The sequence below is a fragment of the Nothoprocta perdicaria genome, unplaced genomic scaffold (genome assembly GCF_003342845.1).
Source record: "Nothoprocta perdicaria isolate Ctin4 unplaced genomic scaffold, notPer1 scaffold_3, whole genome shotgun sequence".
NCBI lineage: Eukaryota > Metazoa > Chordata > Aves > Tinamiformes > Tinamidae > Nothoprocta > Nothoprocta perdicaria.
The window spans coordinates 6,164,695-6,175,441 of record NW_020455532.1 but is presented as its reverse complement, the minus strand read 5'-3'; the positions used below and the strand labels follow the sequence as shown (position 1 = coordinate 6,175,441).

Below are 10,747 nucleotides of genomic sequence, written 5' to 3'. Positions count from 1 at the left end.
GGCGGGGCGAGCCGGGGCTGGCGGCCGCGGCGGGGCCCGGGGCTCGCGAGGTGTCAGCCCCGGGTGCGCTCTGCGCAGCCCTGGCAAGCGCTGCTTTTATTTATTTATTTATTTATTTATTTATTTATTTATTTATTTGCTGTCGAAATAGCCCGTATAATTCTGTAACAAAGATCTGTAACTGCATGCGGGAGGCACCGCTCAGCTGAAACAACACAATGCCCTTGCAGGGGGATGTTCCAATATCCTGGGTGTGGGCTGTTTTCCTCCAGTATCCCAGGTGTGGTGTGTGTCTCTGTGTAGGAGGTGTGTGTGTGTGTGTGTGTGTGTGTGTGTGGTTGCTTTTCCATGCAGGTGGTTAAATAGGAAACGCGACCCTTTCATGCTGTTTCAGTAAGAAATTGCATCACTGCTCAGACATGAGGGTTTGTACACAGCGGGTTTTATAGGGTATTCAAATTACCTGGCTGTCAATTATTGCAGTATGTAATTTGTCCCTGGATCACGTGTTTTGAAGCGTGGTGAATGATGCTAGCAGAATAACCCTAAATCTTAAAGGAAATCYCATGGCTCTTGGAACAAAAGAAAGTTGATGTGTTTCCTTATGGGTTTTATTGATGGTTTTAATTCAGATTCTTCTAGCTGAAACTGCTCCATGTAGCTTATTCACTGACAGAATATGATTTCTAAGAGTGGACGTGGTACCGTTGACAGCAGCTTGTGCTGCGGACAGAGCTGTGACCTGTGCATGATTCAGCCTCCCCGTGCGCCGCAGAGCAGAGCTTGTCCCCAGGGTGCAGCTGCCTTTGCTGCAAGCTTGTGGCATCAGTTACATGGTGAAGAGCGGTGGAGATACGAGGAATGTTGGAAGTTTCCTGGTGGATTTCTTGTTCTGTAAAGTCCCCAAGCCTCCTTTAGGTATTATCCTGTGGTTAGAGGTGTCTAACAGAAATTAACGTGGTCTAGTGTAAGTTACAGACCATTGACTGTGGAGCCCTAACTGGTTAGCAGTTGCAGAGGTGAAAATTTCTGTGTTGGCTAGAAATGTTGGTAATATAATGGAAGGAAGATGACATGGGATTTTTCTTGATAGCGGTCTGAATTTGTAATCATTTTATTTTTTTGAGAGGTGACTTATCGTGCATATTGGGAACTCTTTTCTTGTTTTATTGATGAGTTGCCTTCAGCACATTGGTTAAGGGATCAAGTAATAGTGTGTATAGCAAAGCATCTAAACACACAAATCCAAAGCAGGTTATCCAAATTGTAAACCTGAGAAATCAGACAAGAAGTCCCTGATATTGGATGCAGAACAGAGAGAACYGGGAAACCCGGGCCGTGATTGAGACCTTTCTTCTGTTCTCTGAGAAAAGCACAGACCAAAGCACTTGTAAGTCACATTCCTTCATACCTAAAATTCAGAGATAACCAGGACTTCACCTTAACTCAACCCTGGCTACAATTCCCCTTGTTAGTTTTTCTCAGGTGGGGACCTTCTTGCCTGGCTTGTCCTCAGCAATGGGGAACAGGTTTTTGCTCGGGTACTGAATCAATTAATAGAAGTCTTCCTGTGCACAAGGAAAACAAGAAAATAATAAYTATTAAGGCATTCAAGGACAGGTGCCATCCTAGCAAGGCTTTCATTATAGCCTTGGCCTCTAGCTTGATTGAAGAGAAGCCTGCAGGATGGTACAGACAGCTGTGATATGCTCRGTAACCTCGTTGGAGGGCTGGTTGTCTGTCCTCAAGTGCAGCTTTAACATGGATCTTCCTGGGTGTCCCCAAAGGGTGCGAGCTCAGTTCTGCAGCTGTATTCCTTGAATTCAGCCATGTTCTTCATAGTGCAGCGCTCAGGAAGCTGCTGTATTTCTGCCGGCTGGGAAGGAAGCATTGCTGTAGGTGCTATGGGACTGCTGGTGGAGTGGCAGCGTGGAGCTGGGATCAGGCAGGAAAGCTGCACGTTCCTGGAACCCCMAGAGGCTCCATCCAACGTCTGGCCTCAGCCTGCAATCCTGCGAGGCGTTGCTGAAACCAGCAGACTGCTGTGCAGTGTGAAGGACCTTGATCCRTAAAAGGGGTGGGGAGCCTAGGGAATGAGGCAGGGGAGGAGGAGGAGGAAGGCTCCCATGAGGTTGCAGGCGGTTGTTGCACRTGTGTGCTTTTTGGCTCTGTTTAAATGACAAATTCCCTGTCAAAGCAGACAGGGAGTGACATGTGCTCCGAGGGGCTCTTCGCGTGGCCGGCTGGGTGGGCAGGGCTGGCTGCAGGAAGAGCCCGGCTCCCTGCCCCTTCCCGGTGCTCCTGTGCACAGTCATGCCGCTGGGAACCGGGAAGTGCTCCTGTAATGTGGATACACAAAGCGAGGCTGGCTGCTCAGGCACACCTTGGCATCCTTTATATTATATATTTTTTTTAATCAATGAGAGGAAGAAAAAAAATAATGAAACAAGGCATGTTTGTTTATTAAAAATGCCAAGGACTGCTACAGAATGGCACAGCCTGTGAGAAACACTGAGACAGCCTGTGAGAAATGTGAGTGGTGTTTTAGCAGAAATACCTTGGTGAACTTCAGTGCTCTTGTGATAAGTGCTACTCCAACATAACACAGTGCACTTTGTTACATTTATTTTACATGAAAGATACTTATGAAAGCATTTTTTTATTTCTTTCTCTCAAATATTCCTCTATAAAATATGCTACAGTTAATAGCTAAATACTTCCCCAACCCCTCCTGCTTTAGTCATGGCAGCTAATATAGCATCTGACGGTCCATCCATCTTATTTCTGTCTCTTGCATCATTTCACAGTAGATTTTTGTGCTCTTCAGCTGACATTCAGGTAAACCCTTGTGCCAGGTAAGGGCCAGATCRCTTCTAGGGCTCCAAGATGGGGATACCGTTCACATTGTGTTAGATTTTTCTCAGTGGYTCTGATTTGTTTTGTGCTTTATGCTTTATGTGTGTGTGTTTTCTTTCATTTTTTTTTCCCTTCCCTAAGTTGTGATGAAATCATAACTATCAATGCTCTTTAAATAACCTTTGTAAGCTCTCTTCACATAGTTTTCACATTCTTTCTRTAAGTTTCATTAGAAAACTCATCAAAAACAATGAGTCAGGAAAGCAATCTACTAGCTCTCTTTCTGAGCATCTTTATCCCTATTAAGAATACAGCCATTTGATCTCTTGCTGGTAAATATGTATTATTCTGATAATGTCAATGTTGTTCCCTTTGCAGGAAGCTGAGGCTCTCTGCAGTGTGACACAGCCCCTGCCCTGGAGGGAGAAACTTGAGTTATGTGCTGRCCTGAGCAGCCCCTTCTCACATAATCCATGTCTTTAAGCTTGTAAATAAAAGTAGGGATGGGATCTAAAGAAAGCAGAGGTGGTCCAGCACAGATCTGCAAGTGCACGTGAGGGAGGGAGCAAGGAGAGATACCCGGCACTGCTTCCCATTCCTGGTAGTGTTGGCTCCTGCCATGGGATGCTGCTCTGTGCCCGCTCAGCAGCACCCGGTGCTTGGGGGATAAATGGGAAGAACAAGGTCAGGGAAGAGATAACAGTTAAATTCCTGCCCGGCTGGTTGAGCTCATATTCTCATAACCAAAGCTCTTTAGGCAGCTTCTTGAATATATATGGGATAAAGAGCACTTGCACTGCCAGGTTTCTTGCCATACATTGGCCCCTGTGGTGGTAACGTGCCCTCGTGGGCGAGGGGTTTGCTCAGCCCTGCAAGGYGTGGGAGATGCTGGGAGGTAACGACCTGACCTGGCAGCAGCGTTTCCCGCTGGAGCTCCCGGTTAAACTGCCGCGCCGCGTGGCTTCGTGTTAGCGCTGCTGATCCATGAGCGGGGTCAGCCCTCGACCCCTCCGTGCTGCAGAGAAACCTCGTTAAAAGGCTGTTGAGGAGCCTTTTTAGTACTGTGGGAATGCTGGATATTCTGCATGTGGYGTAATTGCCTGCAAAAACTCGCTAGGCAGGAAATTTTCCCTTACGTTTGTCTAATTAGCTGTTCAGTTTGTTTCCCCTGTAACTTAGCAGGTTGTAAAAACTTTGCAACTTTTAGCCAGGAATTTCCCAAATTTATTTTTATTCAACAAATTCTCTCATGTCCTTTCTTGTTATTTGAACCGTTTATTTTTTACTTGATTTTTTTTTCTTTTTTTCAAGCACAATAGTAACAGAGCATGTTAGAATTCCTAGGTCAACAGTTTTCTGCCTGATGGGTATGCTGTGAGAGGTAATGCTTTTCACTGCAAAACATGTGCTAAAGCTTGGGTTATTTTGCTTTTGTGAAATTGCCTCCTATTGCCCTCTGTTTGGGCTGCTGCCAGCATTGGGGGCTAGTGCCGTGGGTGCCTCGGTGAGATAAGCACGTGGGTGAGGAGCCTTGCAGGACCACAAGCTTGTGTTTAAGATATCGTGATAGGCGCTAGCATTCATGGTATATTGGATTCATGGTAGTTTGAGGAACGTGAAGAGCAGTTTAATCAAATGTAAACAGTTCGGCAGAGTGCTGCCTTCTTAAGGCAAAGCATTCTGCTGGTTTGTGGGATTCATTTGTCATTTTCATATGTGTTTATAAAGAAAAAGGCTGTTATGTTATTTTCTTCTTAAAACATCCCAGAGTCGATTTGGGGAAATTCAGATAGTGGTTTAAAAATTTGATGAGATATTTGGAGATTGTATTTGCTATTTTATATTTGTTTCTTCTTTAAAATTTCTTTTTAGGGCCGTTTTATTCTGTATAAAAAAAAAAAAAAAAGGTAAAATACCAATTAGATGTAGTAGTCCCCTGTTCAAGGCTTATCCTATTGTAAATATGATATAGGTACGTGGCTCTTTATCTCGCTGTTCAATAAAATCCCTAAAAGAGGCCCAGCCTAAAAAGTAAACAAAGGTGGCTGGTTTCAGATGTCTGATTGCAGGAGCTGCTTGCTGTGCCCAGAACTGGGAAGCTGTGATGAAACCCAGTGTGTAAAGAGCAGGTTTGCTCCCTTGGGCAAAAGCCTCTTGTTTAGAGCGTAATAATAGAGGTCACTCAAAATTCGAAGTAGTTAAAACATGAAATCAAGGGTAAACTTTTGTGTCTTTCTCCATCACGTAAGAAGGGGAAATGATTTGTTCCATAAAACAGATACATTTTCTATTAAATGGTGACRTGACTACCACTGTTTTCACAATTTTCCTTTAAAATATATTTGGGATACAAGTTATTCTTGAAGACCTGTCTTACTACTTTGTCTGCAATAATTTAAAGGAGTTAAACTTTTGAAGTGTACTTCAAAAATGTCTTTAATGTCTTTTAACTTTAATGCAGTGCCATATATCTGTTTTTTTTTATTTTTTTTTTTTTAATGAAGTTGTATACAACAGTGGGAAAGAAAGACCTTTTTATCTTTTTCCTAAAGAGGAAAAACAAAATGTTTGTAAGCCAGACAGACCCTGATAACTTCAGGAGCAAGTGTAACTTTTGCGGCTGACTTAGGATACTGGTAGTTTAGGATACTGATGTGGATTATGKTTTTTCAAGGAAATTAGAAGCAGCAGCAGTGGTACTAGAAGTCCCCAGCAATTCCAATGCCTCTTGTATGTACTTGAACAGTAATATATCTTCAATCATTTTACCCTAGTAACTTGTTCTGGCTGTTCGTAGTCATCAGTGTTTTGAGTTGTTTGCACTGCCAGCTGTTTATTTTGGCTAATATCTGTATYGGGTGAATCCGTGTGTGCTAAAGCAGCAGGGAATTTTACCAAGTGTGGCAGACTTAAAAGCATTCAGATGTTGGAAACGAGTATTTCAGCTCACAAGAGCTGGCAAGAGATGTGTCTACACCGTGCAGAGGCTACACAGACATATGTTGCAGTACATGGGTGAGGTTACAGTACATAGTGCTGCATTGTGCTCTGCAGCCGTGTTAGCTCTTGAGCTTGCATGCTCCTTTGAGCCATAAAATGGTTTTCCTCTGTTTAGACAGCACCTGTGGTTGTAGAGAACGGTGGTTGCTCCCTACTCCTATCAAATCGGGATACCTTTTCTGTACATATTCCTTGAAGCCCAGGGTTTTATCTTTTTTTTTTTTTTTTTTTTTTTTTTTTTTTTTTTTTTTTTTTTTTTTTTTTTTNGCTGAATGAGTTCACATAACTGGTAAGACTTGTTTCTGTTTGTTTGCATCCTGCACAGAATAAAACAAGGAATGGTGTCTTTGTATAAAGCCACCTCGGACAGGATGCCTGGTAAATTTTGTTTATCATTGTGTTATTATGTAGCAAGACGGAGGCTTCGGAGCTGGATGCTTCCAGGACTTCCCCAAATGGTTATTTATTTTATTTCTTTCCGTTACATATGTAGTTAGCTCTATCCTTGCAGCGGAAAGCTGTAATTCAAGAGAGATCTCAGTGTTGTTTTCTGGAGAGATTTCTGTGAGAGCTCTGAAACCTTGGTTAGTCAGTGTGGCTGCCCTGAGCTTTTTCCAAATGTCACGGAAATTTGATAGGGCTGTTACTAAAGGAACAAGAGGGACTGGGAAGAGATTGGTTTTCAGTAAGAAGTGGTGACAAGAGAAAAATGACCCTTTTGTGGTCTGGGAGGTTACAGCGCTTCAGTTTGGGGAAAGAGAGGCTATTTTCAGGTTTCCTTTGGGGAGGAGCAGGTAACCCCTCACATCTTCCTGGGGTAACCTATTGGGAGCTGGATTTGCTCCAGCGCTGCAGCTCCTGCTCCACTGCTGGTTTCCTGTAGCCTAATCCCTACATTTGGCCGGAAGAAGAAGCATCTCGCTGGATGTTCACAGGCAGCAGGGTGACTTTCCAAGCAAGGAGTGCTGTTGTATCGTGTTAATACCCAGCTGTATGGGGGGGAATCTCCCCTTGGATCCTCTGTAGTGGAGGGATGGTGTATTGTATTTGTCGAGTGCAGTGTTGAGTGAGTAGGGCAGGTGGCAGCCAGGCTGGCCTTGCTCGAGCGGCAGGTCCTACTGAGGATGGCTGCAAGCTCCTGGTTTAGGTGCGTGTCCGGAGGGCTCGTTCAGCTCGTGTTGGATAGCCCACAGGGGTGGGATTTCAGTTATCCCCTCAGCAGAGAGAAGAGGGGAGAGTGTTGGGTAGCTGGGTCAGTCACAGCAGAGGTGCTGTGGCTTGCAGAGGTTCCATGAAACTTTTAGCAAGGGACAAGAAAATGTTAATATCTTTAACATGGGCATGAACTGAGAAAGTAGAAAATCAGCATGCCGTAATATGAATGTTTWTGTTCTATTTATCTTGGAGAATTTCCTGGAAAACTGTTGTGATAAGATGTAAAAAGTAATTTTTGAGCTACACAATTGAGAATTAATGAGCTACGTACTAACAGAAAATATTTAATGAAACAAGARCATCTCTTCTTGACCAAGTAGATGAAATTGCAGAAGAAAACAAGTAAAAGAGTTGTATTGGACTAGTATGAGTGAACGTGGTCCATGTGTGGTCCATGCTTCCCCACATGTTGGTTTCCTGCAAGTGAACTGAGGAGACCGCATACGCACGTCTGGCTCCTGGGATGTCTAAGCACTGATTTGTGTCYGTGCAGCTCTGTACACGGAGCTTCCCATGTTTGTTAGAGACTGTAACACTGGATTAGATGTCTTCTTGTAGCCCAGCAAACTGTCAGGCCTGCAGGGACTCAAGGCAGATGGACGTCTGCACCTGAGAAAATGGTGAGGTCTTGATTTTAAGGTGCTTATGATATAGTAGATAATCAGCAGGTGAGAGGTGGTTGGTGATGGACCAAGGAGTGATGCTCAACTTGTGGAGAAGATTTGGGTTGTTAAGCACGTGCAAGTCAAAGAAACATGGGTTGAAAATTAACTTTGCTTCTCCCCTAGGTGCTGCGAGTGCTTAAGATGCTGCGGGCGAAGAGAGCCGAGGCCTCGGACCGTTTGGCTTGGCCACCCAGAAAAGAGAGACCAGAGGTACCCTCGCAATGTGATCAACAACCAGAAGTACAACTTCTTCACTTTCCTCCCTGGGGTGAGTATGAGCAAAGTCACTTCTCATCTCCCTGTCCTATTCCTTTCTCCATTACCATTGGTTTTGGCAGAGGGGCAGGTAGAAAACTTGAGCCAAAAGAAGTAAGAAAGGACCTGGTGTCTCATGGACCTCCTGCAAAAGGTGGCTCAGGGCAACAGCAAATCAGGTGTCTGTCTAGTGTGGTGATCAAACGGGGAGGACCTCATTGCCTCCCTTGATGTGCAAGGCCTTGAAATGCCGGTCACAGAAGCTGGGGAGGGAGGAGCCGGGTTGTGTGGGACTGGCAGCGGCTGCTTTGATGATGTTTCCTGATCTTGAGAGCAGCCGCAGGATTCGGCCATCCCACGTTTTCTTTTGGGGAAAGAGAACAGGAGAAACAAGGTTGGTTCTCCAGGAACATTCTGTGGCCCATTTTGTTTTCCCCTCCTCATCTTCCTTATGCCGAGAACCTTTTAGAGTCCCTGAGCCTTGGAAGAGCAGATTGCTCCCTTAAAGCTTCCTTCTCTGTCTCCCTGCCCTACCCAGCGTCCAACCACTCTGTGCTGTGGTGTTGGTTATTTAAATAGGAGTCACTCAGACTTTCTGAGATCACTGAATTCTTTTGGCATGTGCTCAGCATGATTTTGCAACCTAAATATAGTAGCCAGCTCTGTTGCTCTTTAGTGTGAGCATTACTTTGCAGAGCGGGGGGGTTGTCAGAAGTTTAAAATAAATGTGGAATGATATATTTCTGCTGAAGAGTTCAGCCTGGCTGCATGGCAGCTTCACAACAACAACTCTGCAGCAGGCAGAGCAAGTTGATCTTTAGAAATGAATTTCCAGTGCTGCATAAAGCCTGCCCTACGTTAGCATTCACACACTGAGAAGCTAGCAAAACAGCTCCTCATAGTTAGTTCAATAGGTATAACTTCTGAACTCATCTTCTCCCTCCTCTTCTTTYTTTAGGTGTTGTTTAACCAGTTCAAATATTTCTTCAATCTTTATTTCTTGCTCTTGGCCTGCTCTCAGTTTGTCGTTGAAATGAGGCTCGGTGCACTTTACACGTACTGGGTACCACTGGTAGGTAATTTATTTATTCCAGGAAAAAAAAAAAAAAAAAAACCTTTTACTGCCTTTTACCTGGGGTGTAAATTTGTATCTTAAATCATTCTGTTTACTTGTTTTCTTAAAGCATCCTGTGTACATATTCTAGTGTAGATGCTTACTCTAATGTTAAGATGTATTTTGTAAAGATTGAATGCTGCTGAGAGAGGATGGATTTAATGTATTTTTTTTTTCTTTTTCCTGGTCTTTTATTTATCTTTTATTTCTCCCCAATCACCCCTTTCTGTTGTAGGGGTTCGTGCTTGCGGTCACCGTCATCCGCGAGGCRACGGAGGAGATCAGGTGCTACATGCGCGACAAGGAAGTCAACTCGCAGATCTACAGCAAGCTCACAGCGAGAGGTCAGCCCCGCGCTGCCGGCCCTCCAGCATTTCATTTAAATCTCTTCACTCACCCCTACTACTCATCCTAACCCCCAGTGTAGGCCAACAATGTTTGTTTGTTTGCTTTTTTCCCCATCATTAATCGTCTTTCCTTGGCAAATTGGTGTCACCCAAGAAAATGAAATCTGGACCTCAATAGGCATCCATTCTGTAATATGTTTTTTTCCAAGGGAAGRCATTTCCCTTCCCACAAAGCTGTGATGTTCAAGTAGCCCTGCAAAGTGTTGTGAATGGAGGGAGGGAGGGAAGGGTGCAACCCCAGGGAACAGCATCAGAGGGGAGATGGAAAGGATGGGACCATAGGAGATGGGCTGTACAGTGTGGCTTTTTGTTGGTTTTCTTCCAGTTTTAGTAATTGTGCAGCTGTCGCTCCCCTGTGTTGTAAGTCTTGATCACCATGTGGGCAAGAGAGACCAGTGGAAGAAGGATTCCTGTAAACTAGCAATTCATATTCTTTAATGGAAAGAACACTACATGAGAAAGGCGAGTGGAATCCGAATGGGATCCACATATGTTCTACTAAAGTGAAGTCAAGGGGTGTGATGGGGCTCTACAAGAGGAGATTCAGGTGAGAGTAGACTCCCTGAGCAAGGTATAAAGTTAGGTAAAATCCTGAGCAATAAAGGTAACTTTAAATGTTTATGTACCCTGACACTGTCATTGATCAGGAGGTATCTTTGAGTACTTCACTTGGCTGTTAATCTGGAATCACGCCTAGATACAGCTTCTAGTATTGGGAACTCTTTCAGCATTTGCTTTGCAAGTTCTAATGGTACRGAAGCATGCAGTGTGCGAAGGAGCTTGCAAGTGCATGCTAGATTGAAGGTGTTTGCATGTCATGCTGAAATAGCCTGTCGTTTATTGAGCATGTGATACCAGTTGAGTCCCACTGTTATTTTTGTGGGTTGAGCTGGGCAGGAACTTATCCCTGCAAGCCCTTGGCTAAAAGAGTGTGTGAGATACTACCTTGTCTTTTGTGTTTTGCAGTGGCTGATGGAGGTCCTCAGTATTGGCAGTGTCTTCTCTTATATTTTTTGTATATATTTTCTTTAGCCCCTTCTTGCAGCTGTGAGGAGCTCAGAAAGCTCCTGCCTAGGACAACTGAATGTCAGCTGTATCTGATCACTGATGCTGGGTATCGTTTACAGCTTCCTTGTAGCTAATGGAGGCACTTAATTTCTCATTTGAAAAAAATTGAAGGCTGTTTTACTGTGGAGTTACTGCTAATACCATGACAACATCAGTGAGGCCAGGGC

The 10,747-nt window shown here is 44.2% G+C and overlaps 1 protein-coding gene across 1 annotated transcript in view; it reads left to right on the top strand.

Annotated features, from left to right (window-relative positions):
• Positions 1 to 10,747, top strand: part of ATP9A (ATPase phospholipid transporting 9A (putative)) — a 52,930-nt gene that overhangs the window by 388 nt on the left and 41,795 nt on the right. Inside the window, exons 2-4 of the mRNA XM_026041921.1 lie at positions 7,860 to 8,004; positions 8,950 to 9,063; positions 9,341 to 9,449. Of these exons, the coding sequence (XP_025897706.1) occupies positions 7,860 to 8,004; positions 8,950 to 9,063; positions 9,341 to 9,449 (368 nt within the window). The remainder of the gene's footprint in view (positions 1 to 7,859; positions 8,005 to 8,949; positions 9,064 to 9,340; positions 9,450 to 10,747) is intronic.